The sequence below is a fragment of the Nyctereutes procyonoides genome, unplaced genomic scaffold (assembly GCF_905146905.1).
Source record: "Nyctereutes procyonoides isolate TBG_1078 unplaced genomic scaffold, NYPRO_anot_genome, whole genome shotgun sequence".
Taxonomy (NCBI): domain Eukaryota; kingdom Metazoa; phylum Chordata; class Mammalia; order Carnivora; family Canidae; genus Nyctereutes; species Nyctereutes procyonoides.
The window spans coordinates 34767468-34795439 of NW_026575142.1; the positions used below are offsets into that span (position 1 = coordinate 34767468).

At 44.2% G+C, this 27972-nt stretch overlaps 1 protein-coding gene across 2 annotated transcripts in view; it reads left to right on the forward strand.

Annotated features, from left to right (window-relative positions):
- Nucleotides 1-27571, forward strand: part of CTNND2 (catenin delta 2) — a 918117-nt gene extending 890546 nt beyond the window's left edge. For both annotated transcript variants that reach the window (XM_055308537.1, XM_055308538.1), the window contains 4 exons: nucleotides 8505-8631; nucleotides 14088-14219; nucleotides 19952-20025; nucleotides 25696-27571. In XM_055308537.1, coding sequence (XP_055164512.1) covers nucleotides 8505-8631; nucleotides 14088-14219; nucleotides 19952-20025; nucleotides 25696-25956 — 594 coding nt within the window. In that variant the 3' untranslated portion in view covers nucleotides 25957-27571. The remainder of the gene's footprint in view (nucleotides 1-8504; nucleotides 8632-14087; nucleotides 14220-19951; nucleotides 20026-25695) is intronic.
- Nucleotides 27572-27972: the final 401 nt, after the last annotated feature.

Below are 27972 nucleotides of genomic sequence, written 5' to 3' on the forward strand. Positions count from 1 at the left end.
TTAATTATTTATTGAAGCTTTTGTCCGAGTCAGAGATGTCACTTAGCATTAGAAAACATGTGTTAACTCTGAATGCTCAGTATAGAAGATAAACCTTCCAGAACACACTTTGGAAATGGAACCGTAAATGGGAACATCGCACTTAACGTATTATTAAAGGCGTGTTCATGAACCCCATTGCCCTCCGCCCGTTGCTGTCTAGTCCGCAAAGGGTGCCCTCTTCTAAAGATCAGAGACCACAGTGGAACTTAGGGGAAGTTCCATTTCCTTCCATCTCATCTCTGAAACACATGACTGAGGATTTAACTCCTTTATCTCCCTCGAATAACATCCTCTCAACAGCTCCTGAGATGTTTAGTTTTCCACCATCTCCATAAGCCATAGTATCCACACATGGATCAACCTGTCTCCCTCATCCTTGCCCTCTTCCTCCATCCTCCAGTGTCTTTCTGTCCTTATGCATCACTTCTCTGATGCAGCGTGGGGGCCTGGGGGTTAGGGTCTCAGCTGGGAGACAGGATGTTCCCTGGCAGTTCAGGTGGGGCAGCCTGGGGGTGCAGTAAATCTGTGAACACTGCCCTCTGGTTCGGCTTCAGCTTCATTGCATCTTACCAGACTACTCTCCACACATCCTGTGGGTGTGCCCCACATCCTGCCTTCTCTCTGGGGCAGCGACTCAGGGCACCAGTCTTCCCTGCCCAGAATGTCCCCATAGGTGACCCACATAGAAACCAGCCCTTTGTTCTGGGGAGCACATTCTGGTAGTCGGCATGGAATTCTGTATCCAATTTTACAAGGAATCGGAGCAAAGCTGATGGAAAACATGAGGCGTTGCTCCTTCTCCCATTTTTTCCCGGCCCTCCGAAGGATTTGTGTTTGGGGAGAACGGAGTGTCAGTGGTCTTGAGAGGTGCTGGTGTTCTCTAAGCTGCAGGATGCAGGGAGCAGTTAGAGATGGGCAGGGAGGGGTGCAGTCATGCTCTGAGAGCTGCGAGAGGAATCAGCGCCGATCCAGGCCAGATGCGGCAGGTATAATGGTGCTTCAAATTATCTACAAGGCTGGTTAAAAAGGAGGCAGTTTTATATACATCGCACTAAAGCAGCAGCAGCTGAGGAAAACATTACTATTTAAAGTGGAGCTGGCAAGCCATAGGCCATTTTTTTTTTAAATAACATTTTACCTAAACTAACACAGCCTTCAGCCCAGCAGTAAGCATGTCATAAAAGACAGATATACCGGCAGCAGAAGATGATACTGATGAGGTTGCTCAAAGCTAAAATAAAATAATAATAAAAAACAACAGCCATAAAGTTCTGATAACCTGCATTTGTTACTGGACAATAGAGTATAAGAAATACAGAGGCTAGCTACAAAGCCTATGACATTATCATTTTAACAATAATTAATGCAGTCATCTTAAATCATTGGACCCATTAGCTTTCATTAGGCACCTCTATGTTGCAGGCACTGTGCCAGGGACCAGGGCTTCAGAAATAAGTAAGGCCCAGCCCTGCTTCACACTGGGGAGACAGGACTACCATGGTAGGTAATGTGGTATCAAATCAGTTTGTTCATAGTGGGAGGAAAAATCGAAAGTAGCAATGCTAAAGCTCCCTAAACCTTGGAGACATGATTCTTTGAGCAGTAGTGATTTAATGAACATGTATTGCCTGCTTCCTGTCTTCCTGAAGTCATGATTCTTTGAGCAGTGGTGACTTAATGATCATGTACCGCCTACCTAGCACACAAGTGGGCAGGATAAGTAAGATTCAACAGGAGGCAATAGGGAAAATGCAGAGCCAGGTTGTGGAGCTGCTGGATCAAAGGTGTGGATGTGTGACACTGAATCACATAGCCAGTGGCTGCTGGGTAAGCAAGTATTATTAGGGCTCAGTGTGTGTGTGGCAGGTGGAGGCACCTCTCTGCTCTGAGGTTGGGACCTATTTTTGTTCCTGTAGAGGTCAACCTTGAGAATGCCTTATCTGACATTCCCCAGTGGAGTTGGACACTTCAGAGCCTCCTAGGATTTAACACTTGAAAATGTATTCTGTATCCTTGTTCATCACTAGAGCCTATGCATAGATACTCAAAGGCAGCAGCGGTTCATGGCCATAGTCTTCATTCACATCACTCCAGGATTTTTGAAAACAGAAACTCAGAACAATTTGAACAGAATCTCAGGGCCTGAGGCCCAAGCATTGGGGCTTTTAAAACTCCCCAAGCGGATTGGGTATTTTTGTCTTTAATTTATGGAAAAGAAATTAAGTTGGAGCTCACTAGTAATTGTCAAATGAACAAAACGAGAAGGGCTGACTCCTGGCAGCCTTCTCATTTCAGCTCTCTGTCCACAGAGAGGCCCAAGGTGAAGGTCGTTTTCAGCCTGGACCCCACAGTTCTAGCTCGTCTCTGCACATAGACCTAACAGACTCACCTGCCGAGCAGTGCTGACTGTCCTGTGCACTTGCCAGAGTAAGAAGCTATGGGGCAAGTGTGTGTGACACTAACCTCCTGTAGACAAATGCGGAAGCCACACTGTCCCTTCATCTGAAATCTGTTAGTGGGAATCTCTCCAGCAGCACAGTCTTCTTGGATACGTTTCCACCTCCAATGCTGTACACAACTCAGAGACCTTCCAGTACTTAAGGGGAAGATGTGGAGGGATGAAACAGAGTGGCCACCAGGTGGACATACAGTGAAGACCAAAGGGTTTCGAGCCTGTGAAGAAGAACTTTACCTTGATTCTCATGACTCTGGAACATTGAACGTAGCAATACAGATGATAGTAGCTTTGGGGAGTGATACAGTCTCACATAAAAACAGGCTGGGCACTTTAACACAGAGCTGAAATTGGCGGAAGGACAGTAAAAAGGAGAAGATAAAGAAAATCAGATTATTCCTGGTGGCAATTTAAAGTTCAATGACTTTGAACTCCTCTTCTCTTTTGGATTTCTATCTCTATCTACTTGGAACAATTTAACAACCTCCAGTTTTAAGTTTAATGTATTAAAAATAAAAACCAATTTGAGGCGTAGATATCATATCACATTTTTGACAGCTTGGCTGGGTCTTGAGCTGAAGGGCACCAACTTCTCGGTCATTCTGCTGGAGGTGAAAGATAGACATTAAAAGGGTCCCTGATCATCAATATTAAGGATTAATGGCCCTCTCCTAGGTGCTGTGGCTATTTTTCATTCTGTTTTTTCTTCCCTGAGATTTCTTATCGAACCCCTAGAAGGCAAAGGGATGAAGTGAAGGGGGACAGTGGTTAGGCATCTGATGGAATAAAATTCAGGAAAAAGCTTCTGGTCTACAGTGAGTTAAATTTTAAGAAGAAAAAGTAGTGATCAAAGAGGCAAATGATGTAAAAAATATGTGTCCAAGTCATCTTTATTTATGGAAACCACTTTCAGGCCTTCCTGAGTGACACTGGGAAGTAAATGAATAATGAACTGATTGCAAGCTGGCTAGATAACAAGTATGTACACAGCCAGTTGGATAAAAGGAATGTTAGCTTAGCAATAACTTCCCAAAGAAAATACATCTTTCTTTGTTAGAAAGCAAAGCGTTTTTTTTAGTTGAATGCCAAAAGAAAATTCAAACGGTGAAAGATGCGGAGGATCATGGATTCATCCTCAAGGTGATTAATTACTCAACATAACTAGCATCTGATACACTGCTTTCCATACACTGGGGAGTTCCCACGACAGAGTTAAAGCTCTGGGGTCCCTCCTAGGCATTGTTGAACATGGCAGCATGGGAGTTCTGTGTTTCAATCATGGCCCCCCTCGCTCTGCATCAATGAATGAGAAGGAAGATGGACATGAGCAGTAACCAAGTCACCTCTCCTTGCTCCTGCCAAGGCTCAGGAAATTGCTCTAATCAAGAACCTTACTTCAATTTCCACTTGGCCCTGCTCCCTAAGCTCCCCCCTCCCCCTCCATTAAAGTTGCTGTGCCCACATGCATGTAATCATGGGCCATGTGCAGAGGTGTCAGACCCAACTTCTCTGGCATTCTGGATGCCTCTAAACACACGCTTCATCATCCTCAAGTGTGTGCTGATCCCATCGCCTGCAGACAGGTTGTCTGCAAGGTCACACTCCGCCATGCCTTTGTATGCCAGGGATTGGGGCTTATGAGGGATTTGAAAGCTTTTTTTTGGTGCATCCTTATAAGGGTTTCTTCCTTCATAAGCAGTTTTAGTATTACATCCACTTCCCTGACATTTCGAGAGATGTAAGTAAACCTACATGGTCCCAGTGTAATCTAAGCATCATGGAATCTGAACTGCTGATCAGAACATATCTCTAGTCATCTTCATGAGAGATGCTGACTAATCCATTGCTGTCTCACCAAGTAAAACCAAATCAAACGAAACCCCGAGTCATGCCACATTTATGTCTGATGTCTCCTTTGTTCTTAGAACATATGAAATATTAGCTGATGTTCTTACGGTGAAATATTTTACCCTTAATGACATATGGAATGTCATGACTTATTCATGACCAAAGGAGCCAAGCTTTTGATTAAAGCAGTTCCCTGAGCCATTGCTTGGAACCGCAGAGTACATCTTCTAAATTCTAAGACATAACATGATCCACTTCTGTTGGTCATGTTTAAGAATTTTTTGTGGTCAACAAAGCATTCCCTTCAAAAGAAAGGAATAACTGTATAAATACTTTTTCAAATCATTCCCACACATGAATAATGGGTGCACACACACTTTTGAAATGGTTCCCATCCTGCCCTTTTCTAAAACTGCTCCTTCCCCATCGTTGCTACCATCCACCGGAGGATTTAAGGGAAGCACACAGAATTCCTGTGGAGACATTGTCCCCTCCTGTCTTGACACCTACCCCTTAGCATGACACTCTCCCACCTTTTCCTGAGGAGGATTTATGCCTTACGCCTTCATCACCTCAGTCAAGACTCTTGGGTCATCTGTTTTACTGGACTCTTATCATTTAAAGGTTCGGAACAGCCAGTAATCTGCCCCTATATCCCACCTTTCTTCTACCTGCCTCCCATTCATTTCCCTCTTTAACTCATGGTCTGCAATCAGCAAAATCCCTTGTATGCATTGCCCACCCCTTCTTCTCTCTCTGACTGGGCTACCCCTGAACATGTGCTCCCCACATCTGACTCCCTGCTGCCCTCTCAAGTGGGAGCTCTTTTATTTCCCATCTCCCACCCCTGGCGTCTGTGAAGTACCCTCACCCCAACAGCCTATGATGCTTTTAGGATCTGCAGCCCACCAACTAGTTTTCATTTTCTATCTCCTCCCCAACATCTTCCCTTTCCTCTTTCCCTGGCTTGGATTCAATGGACTTTATGGCATTTCATTTGTAGTCCCTGTCTCCTTCCAGGCTACCTTCCTGACCTTTCCATCTACTCTACACCTGCTACAGGGCAGCTGAACTTGGCTGGAGAAAAACAAGCAACATGCTGACCTGTTGTCTCTTTTTAAATTCATTGCCACCTGCCTCAAGTCACTTCTCAGCATCCTGGCTGTTCGACCACCTGGACCACCTAGCTATGGTCAACTTGCACCCCCAAGAACCTTTTCATACCTTCCATTCTTCTGTCCCCCCCCCACTCCCTTCCCCTCCTCCCTCCTATTCTCTAAGCTTCAGCTCTTCCTCCCACTCAGCAGATGACCTCATTTCTCACCCCACCTGAGAACCTGAAAGAAAGCACCAGCGAATGTCCTCATCCTCCTGCCTCCAAATCTCCCACATTCCTGCTAAGGTTGTAGCCACACAGCCTGCCTGTCCTCCCTCTTGTTCCATGGCCTGTGAGCCCATTGTTCCAGAATCTTCTTAGTACTTCTCCCTGAAATTCCTTCCTGCAACTATTTGCTTCCTCTGTGTCATCACCAGCTCTCTGCTCCCCTCTGTTGAGTCACTCCCAATGGCAAATGAAACACTATCCCAGGTGATCTATGAAAACATCTCCTGGTCATTCAATCTCTCCAAGCCCAATTTCTCCACTTTCTGTAATAATAAAACTGTCAGAGGTGGTCTGTGCTCACTCTTCATTATTCTCATTATCTCTGGAGCCCGCCCAAGTTAGACCTGTGCCAGCCTGACCAAAGAAAGTACTTTTGTCCCCATCATGATGGCTTCCATGTTCCACAAGCTGGTGGTCAGTTCCTGGTCCTGCCTAGTATCCAGTTAGTGTCTTTCTCCTTTATACATCTGCTTTCCTGGTCCTGCCTGACCTCACATCTTCCTGGCCCTCCTCTCAGCTTTCTCTGTCCCTTCTGAGGCTCCTGTGAATCTTCTTTTCACACCCTCTAAATATTAGAGTGTCCCAGGGCTCAGTCCTGTGTCTCCTACTTGCGTTTATTTGGAATCATGTTTCTATCTGTTCTTCTTCTAAATAACATTTCTATGCTGAGCTCCAAAATTGTATCTCCGGCTCTGACATTGCTCCTGAAATCCCAATTTGCAGATTCTGCTTTATTCTGTAGCTTCTCTTTCATGTCCAATAGGGATCTGTACCCAACTTGTCCCAAATGGCACTATTAGTTTCACCACCGAAAGCTACTTCTCTCCCAGTATTCTTTATCTCAGTGAGTGGCACCTCCAGTTCCTGGTTCACACCTGAAGCACTGGGGTAAAGCTTGATTCCTCTCTCCTTCATTCAGTAGCCACGTCAGCAGCATATCGTCCAACACAGATGCCAAATCTGACTATTGCTCATCATCAGCCCCCATCCAAGCCAGGGTTGTGTCTCCCTCCTCCAGTGGATTAGCTTCTTTCCTGGTATCCCTGCTTCCATTCTTCTCTCCCCAAACTGTTCTAGGCACTCAGAAGGCTTCTAGATTTCCTAATGCCCACTGATCACTCCTCAGCCACAGGGTCTTCCAGTGGCTCTCCTATGTTCCTAGCCCACATCCACCTGCCTTCATATCTACTCTTCCTTGGCTCAGAAACTGCAGTCTATGTCTTCAGTATCTGGGTCCTTATCATCCTCCAGGTCCCTGCTGCAATGCTATTTCCAGGGTGACACACATTCCGTAACCACATTCCATAAACTAACACCAGCATTCCCCACCTATATTCCTTGATCGCCCTAGCCTCGCTGTATGTTTCCCTTCAAGTACTTACAAGTATGCCACATTTCAGTATCACTAGTTCTTTACTTGCTTAGTGTTTGACTTTAGGTGGCCTATTAACTGTCTAAGGCTCAGTAAAATGGGATACTAATCATATCCAGCTCATCAGATTATTGAGAAGATATTGCCTCATGGTCAGTTCTCAATTAAGTGATAGGTAATAGTTTTTAAAATAGCATACTTCTAACCTTTGCTTTATCCTACCAGCCAAACAGAAGAGGAATAAGAATTAGATACACAAAGACACAAATACTGAAATGAGTAAGAATTTTGTTCTTCTATATGTTGGCAAATTGAACACCAATAAAAAATAAATTTATAAAAAATTTAAAAAAGAAACAAAACAATAGTCATAAAATATGCATAAGGTATAAAGAACAATAAAACAATTTTAGATATGGGTGCTCAAAAAAATCCAAAAAAACAAATAGAAAAGATTTTTGTTCTTCATTAAATTCCATCTATTCATTTCTGTAATGATTCTTTATAGAATGTTGAGTCCCTTAAAAATCTAAATATAACCAGAAAAAGAAAAAGCCAAAAGAGTTGAAATGGTTGCCTCTGTGTTGCAGGAAGCGGGGGGGGGGGGGGGGGTGTCTGAGGCAGATGTCTGTTTTATTTGTGCTAGTGTCAGTGCCATTTGACATATGACTTTGATACAAATAAACTTGAATTAAAAGAGAAAATACTGTGGTATGTTAACAGGAGTTCTAGGGAGCCTTGGGACTATTGGCAATTTTTTTCCTTCTTTATACTTTCTAAATTCACAAAATATCCACAATGTATTTATTTGTTTTTTATGATAAAAAATGGCACATGTGCCTTTTTGCTTATTAACTAGTTATTAGGAGGCTTAATGGAGGATTAATTGGTACGATGCATTTCGAATAGACTCTAAAGTGAAAAATACAGTTCCTGGATTAAACCAGAGAACATAGCATACCTATGTGGGTCTGAATGCACAGTGATGGTCATGGTGAATGTCCTTGGAAAAAAAAAGAGTAAATCCTTTTGGAAGACTTCGAGGCAGTTGAGAACTGGGCCAAGTGGAGCTGCAACCAGGTAGGTAAAGAAAAGTCATCTGACATCCTGAGTCATCTGACCTTCTGAGCATCGTATTTTTGTTTAAATAAAAAGACCATTTATTCAACATCTGTAAAAGAAAGCCAGCCTTAAAAGCAGGCCCTCCTCCCTGTGTCAGGTTGTTTGGAGGGAGCAGGTGGGTCCTAGTTCACGCTCCTCTCTGCTAACCTTGATAATGGAGCAGAGCTCCATGATCTCTCTTGACAAACTATAGAAATGTTTTTTGCAAAATCAAAAGTTGGGAATGTCGAAATGTCAGGGGATGCCTTCCCCACTTAATGGGAGCTTACTGTCTATTGCAGGATGGATGGTCACAGTATCACTTTGTAGCCTCATCGTCAACCATCGAGAGGGATCGGCAAAGGCCCTATTCCTCTTCCCGCACGCCCTCCATCTCCCCTGTGCGAGTGTCTCCCAACAACCGCTCAGGTAAGAGACGCCCAGAGCCAGCCAGACCTGATTGCCCTTGGCATCAGGGCCCTCCTTTGAGCCCCTTTGCTCACCCCTATAGAAGGAGAGTGTCTCAGTTGGCACATTTGCTAGAAATATCAAACAAGTCTGTTTTCTTTTATAGCAGTGGTGACTTTGTGTTGTGTTTACACAGACTTAGAACAAATCTAACAGATTTTTAAAAATCTTGAACAGGTGTTCTAGGCATGAAATGCATGTCATGGACCTGCATTCGGTGAACAACAAAAATAAAGATAGCTGTCAGATGCTTGCAAATTAGGTTTTTCTGTGGACGTGTTTCTAAGTTAAAATAGTTTGAGTTGCATTGTATTGATTATAACTGAAATAGCAGAGTAAGGGAGAAAGGGCATGCTGTTTCCTGCTTGAAAATGACACACATTTGAAATATCCCATTAAGGGTTTCATTATTACTCCATATCTGATTAGCTTTTTATTATTACCTTTAAACCAGCTGATAAATCATTAATAAAGTCTTATTACAACAACTCAGAACTATTAAGTCACTCGATTTTTCCCTAATTTTATCACATTTCTATTGTTTTAGTTTTCAACTGACTATTCTTATTTACTTGTAAAAATACTTTATTTTTATACCCCCTTTCAGTCACATTATATGATTCTTAAGATTAAGGGGAAAATTAAAGGCAAATATGAGCATATCATTTAATTATGTAAGTGGTCTTCATTGTGTTTATTCTAAAAACTTACACTTATTCTAAGTTTTAAAATATTTCTTTTGATTTCTGCATTTTGGCTTTTGTTGTCAGAAGGAAGGATGGTTAAATAATTGTGTGTGTACGTGTATGCACATACACATGTGCACTTGTGCGCGCACACACACACACACACCACACACATACGCCCCTATCTAGATTTTTATTTAAGAAGAGTTTCTCCTTGCTCTTCACTGCCCTCTGTCTGCCAGAGAACTGCATCTCAGAGGGCGTGGTAGGAGAGCACTCCTCTGCCCTTGAGATAGTTGGCCATCAAACCCGACACCACACTTTACTGTCAGATTGATGAGGAAAATCAGACAAGAATGGGAAATATCTGCCTGAAATAAATTACTCTCTCCCAGTCCCATGGAAACTTCTATTTCTAGTATGGTGTAATTGCTTGTAATGTTTGGTCCTCCACCAGATGAGACTCAGACACTTCCGTGGGACAGAGAAACTTCCACCTTTGGAAGCACAGGGGTGGCCTTTTGTGTTTTACCTCCCTACGTCTTAAAAAGTTAAAGAATAGCGAGTCTGGGAAGCATGAGGATGGTGTCTTTTTAAAGCCCTAATTATTGCGAAAACATTAATGTTAGATGAAATGACACAGTAGAAGGTTGGAAGGTGCCCAGAAGGAGAAGAGGCAGAGAGTCAAGGCACTCTCCCAGCCATTCAGCTAGGGCACTGCCTGCTATTTCCTAGTGAGGCAGATCAAAGACACCTAGTGAACACTTGTTGGCGTGATTTGATTTTTCCAAAAGTATAATCTTAGTTTACCGGAGCCTCGGACCCACTGTGTGTGAGGTCTTGAGAGATAATTACACACTTTAAAAAAAAATAAAAAATAAAAAAATAAAAATAAAAAAAGATAATTACACACTTGATATAGTTTAATAAATCCCACCATCTGCATGCTACTAGATGCTAATTTTGAAAGCTGTGGTCAAGAGGTTACAAAATATTGTCCCTTCGTGGTTGCCTGGCAGTTACTAGCTTTTGGGATGCCTGGGCGGCTCACTGGTTGAGCATCTGCCTTTGGCTCAGGGCATGATCCCGGGGTCCTGGGACTGAGTCCCATATCAGACTTCCCACAGAGAGCCTGCTTCTCCCTCTGCCTATGTCTCTGCTTCTCTTTCTGTCTCTCTCATAAATAAATAAAATCTTTTAAAAATAAAGACTAGCTTTTATGCAGAAGGTTCTAAAAGCAAAGGAGCAAGAGCAGGGAAAGGACTCTCTCAGGTGAGGATGACAGAGGAGAGAGGAGAGAGTGGGGTAGAAGGTAAAGGAGGTTAGTGAGCCCTAGTGGCCAATGTTTTGAGAACACACAACTAGACACACAGCCAAGTCCAGTTACGTGGAGCAAATGCCATTTTCTTCCTTGTCTTCACGATAGACTTATACCCAGATATTCTAATACAACTGGTTCTGGGTGGGGCTCAAGTATCAGTATCTTTGAAAGCATTCCAAGGATTTAATTCTAATGGGCAGCCAGGATTGGGAGCCTCTTATGGTTTCAAGAGCTGAGCAATGAGCCTGGATTTTGTTCGAGTAGGTTTGAGAAGTGGGTAGAGTGTCTCTCAGAAAAGGATGGGCAAAGGCTCCCTCTATTTCTCTCACCAGCATTTGGCTGCAACATCTACTAAGCCCTCTGCCTCTGATTCTGTTTATTTGCATGTCCACTTCCTGACCTCTGCAAGTTGAGAGAGCAACATGATTCGTGTTTCCGTTCCCCAATGTCTAGCATAGTGATTTGCCCATAGAAGATACTGAACTTGATGAAATGCATCAAGTGGCCCAGACAATGAAAAAAGAGGGACATTCGGGGAATAGGCAGGCCCAGTGGGCTGGAGCTGAGGGATCCTGCAGAGGGTGTGAATGGTAAAGTAAGCTCAAAGGTATAATGTGAGGTTTGGCTGAGGAGGAGCTTGGATACTAGCAGAGGGCTTTATTAAAAAAAAAAAATCAGAGTTCCCTTAGCCTTACTAATCACCAGGTATGCTTGTTAAATATGAATTCTTAGGCTCATTCACTGAAGATTCATATTCAGAAGGCCTGGGGCAGGCAGGGATGGGGGCCCTGGTATCCCTGAATTCTCAGATGAGTCTTATGTTTAAACAGGTTTATTAAAAACCCAGTAATGCAATTGCTGGGTCATAGGGTAACTCTATTTCTAACTTCTTGAGGAACCTCCACACTATTTTTTTTTCTTTGCTGAGTGGAGTACCTGTTTTATTTTTGATGCAAGGGAATCTCAGGACAGTGGCAGATTCCTGGCTGAGGGGGTGGGTGTCAGGGATGGAGCTAGAACTCCACCTTGCAGGTGGGGAAGGCCTCGTCCTGCATGGACACAGTGCTACTGCTGCACAGCCAGTGATGCCCAGCACCTGGTGCCGAGCGTGCATCTCCTCGTACCACTCGTGCATTGCCACTGAATCGAAGGTGGAGATCAGGGCCACATGGAGGTCACGGTCCCACTGCTGCTTGCCCGCCAGCAGTGCATCCAGGACGGCTCGCATGCCCTCTTTCTTGCGCCGGCCCTGGCCACTGATGACACAACAGAGTGCTCGTACCCGCCGGAAGAATTCCTCGTCCACTAGCCGGGCACTGCTCCCGCTGGGCAGATAGGTCAAGGTAGACGGGGGAGCCGGGAGGGGCTGCTGACCCCCTGGCCGGCTGCCAGCTGACCCAGGTAGGCCCCGAGTGGTCGTCTTGGGGACTGAACATTATCAGTGGAGTTTGGGTGTTCACTGAGTTTGGGTGTCCACCAAAAATCTGCCAGTTGCTCGAGCCCCTGGGCTTCAAGTGCACCTTCATCGATGACTTTGACTGCTACCTGACTGAAATCGGGGATTTCTGTGCCTGTGCCAACATCCGCCGGGTGCCCTTTGCCTTCAAATGATGGAGGATGGTGCCCGAGCCCCAGGCCTAGTGCTGCCAGCCCTGGCTCGGCGCAAGCGGCCCACTGATGGCCAATCCGCAGCGTTCGGGTTCCCTGCCTCACCCTGTGTACCTGTCCCTGTGTCCTGAGGGTGGCAAATGCTGCCCGTGGGAACCCCCTTGAATGGCCTTCAGCCAAGAAGGGGTTACCGAGTGTCCATTAAAGTTTGAGCTATTCTGAAAAAAATAAAAAATAAAGTTTGAGCTGTTCTGAATGCAAAAAAAAAAAAAAAATCCGGTCAACAGCATAAGATGGTTCCCCTTTTTCTGCATCCTCGCCAACATTTGTTGTTTCCTGTCTTGTTAATTTTAAGGAGGGCACGTGATGTGATGAACACTGGGTGTTATACACAACTGATAAATTATTGAATAAAATATCTGAAACCAATGATGGCTATATGTAGCCAATATGTTGGCTAATGGAATTTACATTAACATTTTAAAAAATACTATCAGACAAAATAAAGTGGAAGATGAGAGAAGGACAAGGATATGTACTACATGGATAGTATGCTCATACAGTATATCTATATAAATATAGTATAAATATAAATATATATATAGTGTATGAACATACTACATTATGCTGTTCAAAGAAAACAAATAAATATTTTTTTAAAAACAGGCTCATGAAGCACCATCCTCAGCAGGGGAGGCTGGGGACAGCTTCGGGGGCAGAAGAGGGCCATGCCTGGGCCCTACTGACATAGAGGTGATTGACTAGGTGCTGGACTTGAGCATCATCACTGAGGAGCATGGAGATCAGTGTGAGGACAGCCAGCTGCCCCCTTGCCAGCACACACACGTAGAACTCCACTCCATTGGCAGGACAGAGTAGTTGTTACCAACCCATTTGATCTTTTAAGAAATCTAACCCTCTTTCTGTTTGCTTCCTTATCGCCAAGTTCAGTTCTAACTCCAGTCTGAGAGCAGTTTAAAAACAAAAAAAAATCATGAAATTCCCATGGGATCCTTTAATTACAACCCATCATTTTAGAAAAGGAGGCTCAAAGAGATGCTGGGGCTCCCTCCCCCGGTCCAACAGGCAGGAAGTGGCTGGAGTGCCAGGTGTAGGTGAGAGATTGCTGGGGGCGTTCATCAGGGATGTCTCATCGGGAAATGAGCTCTCTGCACACCCTGCCCAGTCCATGCCATGGGCTGATCTTTGCTGGTTGGGTTATTTCAGCCCCACAAATCATCCTACGTATTCATCTGGCTTCCTTTAGAACAGTTCCTGAGTCACTGAATATTTAAGTAAGACTGCATTTATTTTAATCAGCGATTCTCCAAAATCAGTAATGGCTCCTCTGAAACACATAGAATTATTTTTAAAAAAATGGAGAAAAGAAGGAAGAGGAGAAAGGAGGGGGAGAGTGGGAGGGAGGAGGGAAGGGAAAGAAAGGAGAAGAGAGAGAGAAATAAAGAAAACAAGTCTGATCTCATTCTTAAAACTGTCCTGTACACTGTTGGTGGGTCAGGTCCCAGTCAGGATGTCTTTCTAAGAAAGATGGCCCCAGCAAATAGTCTTTCTTCATTACCAACACCAAGGCTGAGTACCCCCATAACTACAAAGCAACAAAGGACAGGGAGTATGGGAAGGGGTAAAGGCAAGAGCCAAAAGAACAAAAAATCAGTAGGTCCATGCACACATACTGGTACAGGTTGAGCCATGTGTCTTCATGACCTTAGCTGTTTGTGCGGAAAGCTATCCGTGCTGTGGAATGAGACACAGAAAGTCTTCCTTTTGATTTCTTTATGTAGCAAGTGCCCCAGCTTCACCCCGGGAAATGATCAGCCTCAAAGAAAGGAAAACAGACTATGAATCCACTGGCAGCAATGCTACTTACCACGGAACTAAAGGAGAACACGCTTCCAGGAAAGACGCCATGACAGGTGAGCGCAGCTTTGTGCGTTTTCTCCTCAGAGCTGCTGACGTGATCTGGGACAGGGCTGAGGGTTGGTACTTGAGATGTCAAGCCACACTCAGCAGCTCAGCAGGACTTAGCAGCTAGCAGGTCACTTGAGAGCTTGACAGCAAGGATTCTCCGGAATTGGGGACAAGGAGATTAAGCCAGAGGAATAAAACCTGAGCATCTTATACTTAAAAATAATTAAAAGGAAATGTTCTCTATGCATATTTTATTCTTTCGCCTCTTGTATTTTATTCTTTTATTCTTTCACCTACCCCTTTCCTTCTTGCTCGCCCAGATCATAGTATTCCCCTCAAATTAGAGAGAGGAGTCACAATAGATTTCTTCTTAGCTGCCATCATCCAGAGTGGAGAGGACTCAAGATGGTGGGTGCGCTATAGCCAAGCTTTGACGTTAGAAGGAAGGGGAAGTGGATAAGAAAAGAAAGGGAAGAGAGAGGAGGGGAATAAAAAAAGAGGATTTCAGGGAAACTCACAGAACTCCTGCTGAGACATTTTCTCTTCTTGAAGTGAAACCCATCTCTTATCATGAGGAACTCCCATGAAGATTCATTAGAACCAATAATCACAATTACTGTACAGACATTACGGTACTGTACTATACTGATGTTTTATGCCCTCCACCCCTCACTACCCGAATCATACCCATTGTCTCTCCCTTCTAATCAACTGGGACTCTGACAAGGCCAAAATTGGTGCCTATCGCCACCCATCCAACATGCACTGCCTGGCCTTTCTCATAACCAGCCTTGCTCTTAAGTCCCCATTCTATTCTGTATTCTGAACTCTCCTTGTTTCCATCTATCATCCCCTCCAGCTCTCCATACACTTCCCCTTGCCCTGGTTTTTCATTTCCTCAAAGAAGCAGAACTATTGGTATAGAGAGGGTTATGCCTTGAACACAGAACTGCCAGAGCCATTAAGGTCTCTAATAGGGATTCCACAGCCTTCTTTGCCATGTGGAAGTGGAGATGGGTCCATCATGAAAATAGGCCATGAGGAATAGGGTTTTAAGAGAACATAGCCAGATGAGACCATTCATAAAACTGGGGTATGGAGGGCATAATCCTAAACAGACACTGAGACTTTTTTACCAAGAAGATCTTAAACGTGTAATTTTCTGAGATATTGTTTAGATATAGACCTGCAGGGAAGCAGAATAGACAAATTGGATGATTTATTAAGAAGACTTCCAGACTGAGGCCATTTAAGATAAATGTTTCTTATGGTAAATGCATTTACCCCCGAGGCAGTGTTTTCCATGGTAACTCTGCATAACTGCAAAAGAGAAAAACACAGTAAACAGATGCTCCTGTTGCACACCCCCAGGGTCAGCACTCTGCCTCCATGTACACACTTACCAGGGAATGTCATGCCTGCACTCATTACACAGGATATCCTTATTATTCTTATTCACTGCTTTTCTTGTCTTAAATGTTGCCCCAGTTGTGGATGAGCATGAACAGTGGAAGCCATGAATCCGAATACTAAGTCTCTAGAGTCAACACATTCAGCAGAGTCTAATGTGTACCGATTACTCTGGAGCTGTGACACCAAATTCACCTGGCCCATTCGTTTTGGAATTATGATTGCCCTAGGTAGCCACATCGCAGCACTCTGAGATGACTAGTTGAGATTATAATTACAAGAACAATTTTGAAGTTGACTGCATTGTTATTTAACTTTTCTCTCTTGCCCAGTAGAATCTTTCAAAAGGCTTTTAAATGTGGGTGTATTTATATTGAAATAGTTCCAGTGGTACATAATCATACTCAGCATACATAATAAAAGGAAAAATAAAATCTAACATGTTTCTAGATGTTTAATGGCAGAGATTGTGATAATTCCATTATTGAGATATATGTCATTTTTTTTAACTTATTGGCTTAAACATCTTTGCTATAACTTACTTTAAGAACCCATTCAAAACTACAATAACAATCATCTAGCAAGCCTGGAAGAACATTGACTCTATGTTTATACAGGAAGGTTCCTTTTAAGCCAACAAGTACTATGTAAAAGTTAGTATTATCTACAGTAATGGTGGTAGTAATGGTGGAAGTAGTAGTGGAGGTGAAAGTTGATGGTAGAGGAGGTAGTGGTGGAGGTGATGGTAGTGGAGATAATAGTGCTCGTGGTGGAGGTAGTGAGGTTGGAGGTGATGGTGGAAGTAGTTGCAGAGTAATGGAGGTAATGGTGGTGATAGTGGTGATGGTGGAGGTGTAATGGTGGTGATGGAGAAGTGGTGATGGTGGAAGTGGAGGAGGTGATGATGAAGGTGGTAATGGTGAAGATAGAGGTGGTGACAGTGGAGAGATAGGTGGTGATGGTGAAGGTGGTGGAGGAGGTAATGGAAGATATGGTGATGGTGGAGGAGCTGATAGTAAAGGAGGTGATGGTTGAAGTAGAGGTGATGATGGTAGAGGAAGTGATGGAGGAGGTGGAGTAGGTAATGGTGGGGGTAGAGGTGATGATGGTGGGGTAGAGGATGGTGGAGATGGTGATGGAGCAAGTGCTGATGGTGGAGGAGGTGATGGAGGAGGAGGTGATGGTGGAGATGGTGATGGAGGAGGTGCTGATGGTAGAGGAGGTGTGATAGTGGAAATGGAGGAGGTGGTGGTAGAGGTGGTGATGGAGAAGGTGGTGATGAAGGAATTGGAGGTGATGATAATGGAAGAGGTAATGAAGGAGATAGTGATGGTGGAGTTGGAGGTGATGATGGTAGAGATGGAGGAAGTGCTGGTGAAGGAGCTGATGGAGAAGGTAGTGATGGCAGAGGCAGGGATGAAGGAGGTATTTACTCACTACCTTCCGCAGTGGGATGAATAAGTCCCCAGCCAAGCCAGGTGGGAGCACACGCCTCATACAGGAATGCAAGGATGAATGGCCAACTCCTGCTCTACGGCACTTTTGCACGGGCCCATCATTTCAGCGTCTACCTGCAGATCAAGTTTCTTGTGACCTCCACATCACTAGCAGTACTTTTTCGCATTCACAAGTATCCAGGGGGCGCTTGTATTATAGCACATTGAAAAATACCTGAGAACTGCATATCCGCCTTGTTTTGAAAACATCAGAGGATGCCCTACCATTTCCCCCAAAGAAAACACTCCCTGTGCCATGGGGAGACTATGGGAAGCCTCACCCTCTAAACGTAACAGGGGACAGCTTCAAGTGAGAACAGGTCCTTGCCTGGGTTTGCATCTCCACTGGGCCCTAGAAGTGCATCCATCTAGCCTCTCGTGCCAGGCTTCCCCACCGCCCCTGACCCACCTTTTCTGGACTCATTACCGAGCTAAGAAGGAGTCTTACAATGTCCTCTCCCTTGGTGTTCTTTTGCCACCCTGGACTCCCCAGAAAGCCAGAGTCTGCTGTTCCTCCAGACACGCAGGATGGTGATCGCTACTTCTCGCGGTCATGACTCTCCAGGAACGTTACGTGTTCCGAAGCGTGCAGCGCGGGAGGGCCCTGTGAGCCAAGCAGCTACATGGCCTGACTTTAAAATTCACCCCGGGGATTCAGCCCTCGGGTCTGAGCTTCCCAAGTGCTTTCCCATCAACCGGCCGGTGGAGCCTGTTTTTGTCAAATCTTCCCTATGCCTTTCGAAAGCCGAGCCCATCTGCAGTATGTTGATTCAGTTGGCAATTGGGGCCAAGACAAAAGAAGAAAGGCATCTCCCTATGAGGATACTCATAGGGCAGACATACAAGGGCAGAGCATCCAGGAAGACCTCTGATTCGTGTGTCTGCAAAGCCTCAACTTCAGTCTCAGCTGCACAGCCTCCTTTAAGCAGGTGAAGTGGACCAAAGAGCAGGAGGAGACAACTTCCAGTAGAAACATCTTTAGCTTAGAAGCCACAAACGTGACAGGGAAGGGACCAAAGGCTGTAACAGTGCATGTTCCAATGCATTTTGTTCCAAATAGCAGAAAAATAAAAACACAAAATTTCACCCTGAAGTGACATTTTCCATCAGCAAACCATAGCTCGGAGGGCATACATTCTCAGGATTCCTCTTCATTCATTCCCTCAGTAAATAAAGCACTCACTCTGTGAGCATACACCCAGGCCAGGCGCTGTCCTGGACGCCCACCACCGACAAAGGTGGCAGGACAGACCAATTTCTGGCCTCACAGCACTTCTGCTGTCATAGGTGAAGGAAAGTGCTACACTATGTGGACAGTAGAACAAGCTCACCAACATGATGTTGAGTATGATGGAGAAGATAAGCAGGCTCATGAGATGCAGGGTGCCCGGTGGTCGAGGAAGAGACTGACCGCCAATTAGGAGAGCCAGTCCAGACCGGGGGATGTGAGTTCCAGGGGGAAGGATCAGCAATACAACATCCCTGCAGCAGAATAAAATGCATGCTTGAGCATGGAAAGAGGGCCAGTTTGGCTGGGGCTCCCTTGACAAGAGAAGACATGAAGGAGACACCAGAAAATCAGTCAGGGCCCTGATCCTGCATCTTTTACTGTGGCAGGGCACTGCAGTGACATAATCCAGTCTGTCTGGCAAGATGGCTCAGCTCTTGGGAACAGGAAGAGTGGAGGAGCCGGCGTGGCAGGGTGGAAGCCAGGCTGTCAAGGAAGATTCTATAGCAGGGGTCCAGGCAAAAGTAGAGATGGGAGCAACATACACTAAACCAGAGAATATGTCGGGGTGGTCTTTCAAATTCAGAATGGGCTCCCAGCTCTCACTTCCTAAGCACAATGTTCCAAGAGGACTCTTACTGCACAGCTCTTGTGTGCTTTAATTAATAGGCATGAGTGGAGAGAAAGATATTACTGACTTTGAGCCTAGAGTAGCTGTATGTATAAGAGAGACTATGGCATGTCATCCTATTTTATTATACTTTAGATACTAGAAGCAAAAACCAAGGCTTTCTTCATTTCTAGAGCATTTTATAACCCATTGACACTTGATGATTTTTTCAGAGCTTTCTTGAATTATGACCTTGTAGTGGCTAAGAGGGGAGTGGTGCCCTGGGTCCTTTCTCTGGGCCTGTAGCATGACCCCCAAGGGTTCTAGGTAAGGAAGTGGGCAGACCCTGCCCATGCCTTTAGAAGCTGCTGGCAACTAGAAGAGACCTTCCTTCCTTTCAACTAGACCACAGGCCAGTCACAAGAGAGGGTGAGGGGTTCCTGTCCCTGTGTCTATCTGTGTTCCAAAGCTGCAGCCACCCAGACAGGCAGGACAGAGGCGGATGATCCTTCATGCCCATCCTCCGGGCCTTTGAGAAATGACCTGTCTGCATGATGATTAAGCACTCTGTGAACCCAGATTAGAGGTTTTATTCTTGTCTTTCTCCAGCTCAACACTAAGCTGCTTCTACAGAGGCCTGCGTGCCTTGGTGCAGGAAACACGCTTTTATCACCCGCTAGTTCTCACCAGAGAGGAAGGCAGGAATCCTGGCAAGATGCCCATCTGTGTGCTGCCCCTGCACTGACCCCATCTACAGTCTGAATATTATTGCAAGAGACTCTCATGCTGTGGGGATTTGATAGAATAACGACTGTTCTTTCTTGCATCTGCATGTGAAGTGAAGTGGCCAGGGCCAAAGGGTTCTTCCACTTGGCATGGTGCTAGGAATGGGCCCTGAGAAACCAAGCTTTGTTAGGGCACCATTATTCCTCACTTGAAATCTTGCGTTCTTGGCTGATATTTTTTGTTTGTTTGTTTCCCTTTGGCTTTCAGCTCAAACTACTGGAATTTCAACTTTGTATAGGAATTCCTATGGTGCACCCGCTGAAGACATCAAACATAACCAGGTAAAGGAGACACGCACATTTGTATCCATTTTCCCCCTCAACTCGCATGAAATATCCTGGAATTGTTTTAAAAAAAAGTGAATTAGTTCCACATAACATGCATAAAAGACTGAGAAAAGAAAATAACATTCCCTGCTGCTCTTCACTCACATTTAGCACAGCGTACATGGGGTGGCGGCAGTCATCAGAACAGCCTCCAATTTGAAAACAATCTTTGATTTCACTACAACTCCCTTTGTTTGGTAGTAGCAAGCAAGCTGTCTACTATGATCTGAAACAAAAAGCCTCGAATACACAAGTGGAAGATTCTGGTTACTAGACAGTATTGTGTGATTAGCAGACAGGGATTTGGTAGTTCCTGTAACCCAGCCAGTTCACACTTGGAAGAAAGCATTCATTATGTTACCAATAAAATAGAGACACCAAGTTCAAGAATGAACAACTAAATAGGGAGCTACTCAGTCTAGTTGGGGGCCTGGCAACATCAGCACCACATGGGAGCTTGTTGGAAGAGATTCTTCTCGGACCCCTGCCCCTGATCCATCTGATGCAACAAATGCATCAGAATTGCATTTTATCAAGATGTTTAGGTGATTCATGTGTGTGTTCAAGTCTGAGGAATGCTGAGCAGTAGCTCCTTTGAGAACTGGTCTAAGTTTGTGTGTGTTTGTCTCCTTCCACAAACATTCTCTGAAGGCTCGTTTTCTCCGTGGTTCTGTGGGAACTGTAAAAGCAAAAGGCACAGCCTCTGTTCCTTCATTGATTGATAACTTCAGAAATCTGTCCCCTATAGTGGTCACTACAGAAAGATGGGCTTTCCTCATAACTGTTGGCTACGAATACCTATTGCCAGGCTGGCTTCTGCTGGTGCTCTGGATTCCTGCCATAAGTCAGGAAGGTTGGGCTGAAAGATAAATCTAAAAGCTATTTGTGTGATTGCAATAACCAGATGACAGTAAGCATGGAAGGAAGATGTGCTGGTTTTGAACATTTCTCAGTACCTGTCGGAACAGCATCTTTAAAAAAGAAAGGGGCCCCCTCCTAGCAGATAGAATATCTTGTGCAGGACCATTTCAAAGAGAAGGAGGAAGACACAGAAAGTGTCTCTTCGACCTTAAGTTATCTGTCTCTCTAATCTCCCATCAACAGGAGGAACAGTTATGGGTAGAGGAATTATCCCTTTGCTCAGCATGTTCCAGTCCATGCACAGCCACTTTGGAAGACAACTCATGACGTTTGCAATGAATGCCCAGGCCCAACCACCTGCCTGACACATTGCTAACATTTACTTCACCTCCCTCAGTTCTGGACTTTGCTAAAAGTAAAAAGGTCAATGAATAAATAAATAGATGCGTGAGTGCTAGACAGATGATCAGCAGGGGTGGCCACCAGTTATTATGAGCCTCAATACTCCTAGAAGAAACAGCCATTAGTGTGAGATATAAGGTTTGTGGTCCTCAGTTTTTATGTCTCCAATCAACTGATTGCAAACATCATTTTAAGAGTTAACTACTTAAACTCTCCAAAAATCCTACCCAGCTTGTACTAGTCTATCTTCTACTTACAAACAAAAAAATATTTAACTGTATGTATCTAGGAACAGAATTTTTGCTCTATAAACTATAAACTATCTCTAGTTTATCTCTATAAACTGAAGATAAAGGGGTTTGGTGTTTTGATGACGACCATCAAATTATTACTGATAACATCAAAACAGCATCTTGAGGTCCCGGTTTGCGTCCCCAGTTTCACTGCCAAGTGGATGGAGCAGGTGAAATTGTCCCCAGAGATGAGGAAATTAAGATTCAAGGAGGATAAGGGTTTGCTTTTGGTCACTTAGTTCAGGAAAGGCTAAGACTCCAACCTGACTCATCTGCCTTCTTGTCGCAATTGCCCTCCCCTATATTAGTGGCTCTCAAATTTGAGCATGAATCAGAATGTACTAGACAACTGTTAAACACAGATTACTGGCCCCTAAACCCAGAGTTTCTGACTCAGTAGATAATTTGCATTTCTAACAAGCTTCCAGGTAATGTTGATGCTGCCAGTCTCAGGACCAGACTTTGAAAACCATGAATCCTTACCACATGACCTCTGTCATTGTATATTAACACCCCGAGTCTTCAGCTTTTGCCATGTGGTGAAGTTTGAAGATCTGTAATGGGCAACTACTTCCCTTGTGTAGAAATCAGTCCAGTTCGTAGGCAAACCCAGTGAGGAATAAACAAAATTTTCCGTTATGCTAACAGTGAGTGGTAAAGAAGTGGTCCCATCCTTCACAATTTAAACTAAATGTTCTCCTATTGAGGAAAAGTTAAACAAAGATGACTTTATGGGAGCAGGAGCCACAAGACAGAGTGCCAAGAACATGGACCCCAGCATTCCCACGTCAGCTGGCTGGTTGTACCTCCCCTACCCCAAAAAGGATGCTGCCTTAAGGCAAAAGCAAGCAACAGCTCCAGGCAACTTGGATGCACTAGGGCACCTCTAAATCACAAGAGACACTCAAATTCAGAATACAACACTGCTATATATAAACATTCTTCTACTTCCTTCATAGAAGTCTGCTTTATGCAAACAGTGCAACATTTAAAAAATGCATTTAATTTTAGCTTCTTTATGGGGAGGGCTTATATTTGGGAGCACTTTATCTGCTAATTTTGAATACCTGTCAGATAATCCCTTAGAGTAAATTATAAAATACAGCCGACATTCGTCCACTGGGAGTGTAAATCCATAGTCGACATCTGCTCCACCATGCCAGTGAGCAAATTTAGTCCCTCCAAACACAGCATTGCCACCCGTCACTCATCCCGGAGAATTCATTTATACCTAGTCTCAGAACTATAGGACTAAACCTTAGAAAGAATTGCATGAGACTTCATGATCAATGCAGATGAATTGAAGAAAGCAGTTCCTCAAGGTAAAAGACTAAAATAAACTTGTGCCCAACCTAAAGACATCCACTAACCAGAGAGAACATGATGACAATAAGAAATTTGAAACAGGTTGTACAAAAGCCTGAGAGAAGCAGCCTTTGTGGAGGAGAACCACGAGCCTGTCAGTGATTTCCCCTGCAGAGCTCCCCCCAACCCCGGCCACTAAGACCAACACAAAGAAGGGAGAGTTTTTCTAGGGTTCCTTTGTCCACTGGGTTCAAATTCCTGTCTCACAACACCACTAGCCGTGACATCCTGGACAGGTTTCTTAACTCCTCTGAGCTTCAGTGTCTTCATCTATAAAGGAGGAATTGGATGGACGGATGGACGGACAATGGATGGACAGACAGATGGACGGATGGGTGGATGGGTAGATGGACAGGAAGACAGAGAAAAGATGGAGGAAAGGATGGAGAGATAGATGATAGATAGAGACATATACATACATATATACATGTTTCTGACCACTTCAAGGTCAAGGAAAGAGGGATTTGTTAAATGTTGGATATAGTGCCCACTGACATAGAAGCACAGTCAACTCTAGCTCCAACCCCCCGTGATTTTTCTAAACCACTCAGCTCCAACCCTTTGTATGCTCAATGCTGAGGTACCAATACAGTGTTGGAGTGCAAAAGTTCAGCATAGCGCCTAGCTCTTCAAAGAACAGCACAGGGCACGCCAGCCTAGCCAAGTAATTTCATATACCTGGTACTGTTTAATTACAGATGCCGAAGAGTAGTTCCAAATGTCCCTCTCAGGCCCAGGCTCTTAGGCTAACAGATATTTCGCAAGTAGGCCAAAGCCTCACTCATCAGCCATCACTCGCTGGAAGTGTGGGACATAGTAGATGGCAGCTATGATGAAGTTCACTGCTCCTTTGAAAAATAGGTCAATTACTAGTGTAAATCAATTGCATATAAAAGAGGGAGCTTCACTTACTTGAGAGAAGAATTATGGGCAGGTCATTAGAAGCATCGTTTACACACAACGTGCTAATTACAAATCATTATCTATTAACTAGGACCAATTTCTATAGGACATTTCCATGCTGAGCCTTAGTTAAATTAATAGGGAATTACTGAATCTGCTAGGAGGCGATCAAACCGTGGTTCTTTAAGAGTGTTCTATCATTCACACCAGACCTTTTCCTTAATTATTGCCATGAGCAGAGCTTTATGCATGACTGTATGTACTAACTGGGGAGGTTCTGCTCACTTTAAGGGCACAGTGCTTAAAAAAAGGGACCCAGAGGAAGTCGGAAGGAGAGGAGATAGCCAACTCCCCACCATGCAAATGCTAATCATCAGCCCATGAACACCCTCTGTCTTACTGTCCTTAACACCAAGGAAATGGATTGTTGACTTTACGTATCTCAGAGGCTCCTGTGATCCCTTAGTCTTTCAAGATCCCCTCCATCAGACAGTAATGTGCAAAGAACAAGAGGGCAAACAAGGAGCATTGAGATAGGCTAAGGGGACACCAGAAAATACTGAAGACTCCTCCCCACTAACTAAAAATTTCATAATCCCACAGCATTCTCAAGTTCAATCAATTCTTAATTAAACCAAGTTGGGAAATGTGTTGGTCCTTCTGAGTATGTGGTATTTGGAGTGGATTCCCTCTTTTCATTATGTGCTTCTCTCTGTATCCTTTTGAGGCTATGGTCCCTGATCACTTAGGCAGGTGTGATGGAATGGCCCCACCGGTGGGAGGCCTCCATCCTCCAGAGAGGTATTGATCATAGCCCCATGCGCTGGCAGGAAGATACCCGAGTGACCATTAGACCTTGAATATCTTCACTGTCTCTTTGTCTGGGATTGCAACACCTAGGTGTGCTAGAACAAATCTAGGAAAGAGGAAAATCAACTGCTCCTGTGCTATAGCTTCTAGTTTATACTCCTTTCATTTAAAAAGGGTTATCTAGTAAAAAGTCCAGTGGTTGTGTCAGTTCGGCAATTCCTTGAAGAGTTAAACATCGAGTTAACAAAGACTCCAGCAGTGCCCCTTCTAGGTACATACCCCCAAAAAGTGAAAGCAGGGATGCAAACAGGTACTGGTGCACCCACGTTCATTGCAGCACTATTCACAACAGCCAAAAGGAGCAAACGACCCAAGTGGCCATCACCAGATGAGTGGATAAACCAAATGGTAGTGGTATACCGCTACAATGGAATACTGTTCCATTGTACAATGGAATATTGTAAAAAGGGATGAAATCCTGTCCCATGGTGCAACACAGATGGCCTGTGGGGACATTAGGCTAAGTGAAAGAAGCTGGACAGAAAGGGACAAATATTATGTGATTCCACTTACATGAGGTGTCCTGAATAGTGAAAATCAGGAAGACAGAAAGTAGAATGACAGCTGCCAGGGACTGAGACGAGGAGGGAAACGGTGAGTTATGCTGAATGCGTATCGAGTTTCTGTTTGAGGCGATGAAAAAGTCCTGGACGTGGATACCGGTGAGGGCTGCACCGTGCGATAAAGAGACCTAATGGCCCCGGACTGTATATTTAATGTGGTTAAAATGGCAAAGTATATGCCACATGTGTCTTACCATAATCGTAACTTTGAATAAAGGTCATGTAGAAGGCCAGTGTGTGAGACCCAGGAACCACCCTTTGGAAAGGGCCAAGGGACAGCCTTCCAGGGAGGCTGGTGCGCCTTGGCCTCGGGGAGGCTGCCCCCAGGGAAGGTGACCCAGCCCGGGTGGGTCTTCTTTTCTGTGCAGGTTCCGGCACAGCCAGTCCCACAGGAGCCCAGCAGGAAAGATTACGAGACCTACCAGCCGTTTCAGAACTCCACGAGAAACTACGACGAGTCCTTCTTCGAGGACCAGGTCCACCACCGCCCTCCCGCCAGTGAGTACACCATGCACCTGGGACTCAAGTCCACCGGCAACTATGTCGACTTCTACTCAGCTGCCCGTCCCTACAGTGAACTGAACTATGAAACGAGCCACTACCCCGCCTCCCCCGACTCCTGGGTGTGAGGCGCGGCGGCCCCAGGCGCTCCGGGATCAGTGCATGTGCATGCATACCACGAGACATTGCTTTTTTTTTTTTTTTTCCTCCCCTGCAAATTTAGTTCGTTAAAGCCTGTTCCGTAGGAAGGCTGTGATAACCAGTAAGGAAATATTAAGAGCTATTTTAGAAAGCTAAATGAACCGAAAGTTAACTTGGAAGTCAGTAGAAAGCTGAAGTGATCCTGCGTAGGACATTGGACGACACCTGTCTAGTTGGAGCTGTAGAGGCTCAGAAGTGCCCGATGTGGAATGTGGCCCGGGTGGCGGCAGAGGAGACGGCGGGTGGGGGCCTGAGGGTCACCGCTAAGCACGAGGGGCGGCGTAGCTGACACGCTTTAGAGGGACGGCTTCTCACGCTTTGTTTACTCTCTTCATCTGTTGTGATTCTAGGCTTCAAGTTGCATTGGGGTTCCTCTGTACAGCAAGATGTTTCTTGCCTTTTGTTAATGCATTGTTGTAAAGTATTTGATGTACATTACAGATTAAAGAAGAAAAGCGCATTGTGTATATTACACCATGCGGCAGTGTTTCCTCATCTATGGTTCTAAATATTGCTTCAATTTCAATCTTTTGAAAGATGTATGGATTTCCAGTTTTTCTTTTCTTTTCTTTCTCCCAGTACGTTTTAACAAAAAAAAAAAAAAAAGGGAAAAAAAGGAATATTTAGCAGTATTGTTCGTTCTGATATGTGAATTTGTTTGTGGCAACTAAGCAAGGCATTCAGCAGTTTCTGACAATTAACATACATCATTCCACACTCCTTGTCAACAAAGTGCTTTTTCACTGCCTAAAATTTTAGATGTAGATATTTGAAATAGATTTTTTCATTTATACCAGTTTTCTTTATGATGATACAGTGTTAAAAGAAAATAAATTACAATTGATCTGTCATCCATATTTGCTAAGAATGTCTATTTCCAAGGACCTATCTTACAAAATACACATTCTTGCTTGTGTGTGTCTGTGCGTGTGTGGGTGTGTGTATGTCCACATATGTATAAAAATAACCTGTGTGAGATTTTATTTTGATACAAGCTATTTCATCTGCTGTTCATCTTGTACAAGCTTTGTTTCTGGTTTTTGGTATAAATGTACATCACTTTGTCCCTCTTGTACTCCATCTATTCTTCTGACCATCTAGTGACTCAGGATATTAGGCCAGTTGAAGTGAATTTACAGGATTCTCACACATGCACACATTCTTAGATACCACCTCTTTCTACAGGTCCATTTCCTTCCACGTTTTATGCCCTCAGAACACAATAAACCATGGCCAACTCAATAATTTCACTTTGAGGCCAACTACTTGAAGTATCAACAGAAAATGTAAACTGCTCGCCTTATAACCCCCAAACTTTTTGTTCATGTGGCAGGGAGCAGTGGACCATTACGGATTAGATTATTAAAATTGAACTTGAAGCTAATGTTAGAATAGTGGTTAACAGAGCTAAGAAATAAATCTAACCATTTAAAAGAACACGGGCTGTGGGTAAATTAGCTTTGCTCTTTAGATGCAAGTGACTGAGGCCAATAGGTGCCTAGTAAATGTTAACTGTTCTTGGAAAAAATAAAAATTAAATAACAAAAGAAATTGGCTGCCATCTTCCTTTAAAACTTGTTCCCCTTCACTCTACATAGTTTAATCCACCTCAAAGTCCAAAATCAGTGGCTCCTTCTCCAAATTTAACAACAATCAAAAGATTTAATTTTTTGTTGTTGTTCATGCGTATTTTTTCAAATGAAAAACTAATTTCCAGAATAGAGCAGGGGACAGAAATGGACATATGGATTGTCCTACAAATTACCTGCAAGCTGGACCTCGTTGCACTGTTTACTCCAGGACTCTACCTCTGTGGATTCCCTCACAGGAATGTTCCAGCCCCTGTGGACAGGGAGAAATAATCTGGTGCTGAGAACAATGTTTCCGCTTGATCCATGTCATAGAATGAATTAGTGAAGTTCATCGAGGCAAAGGTTATAGCA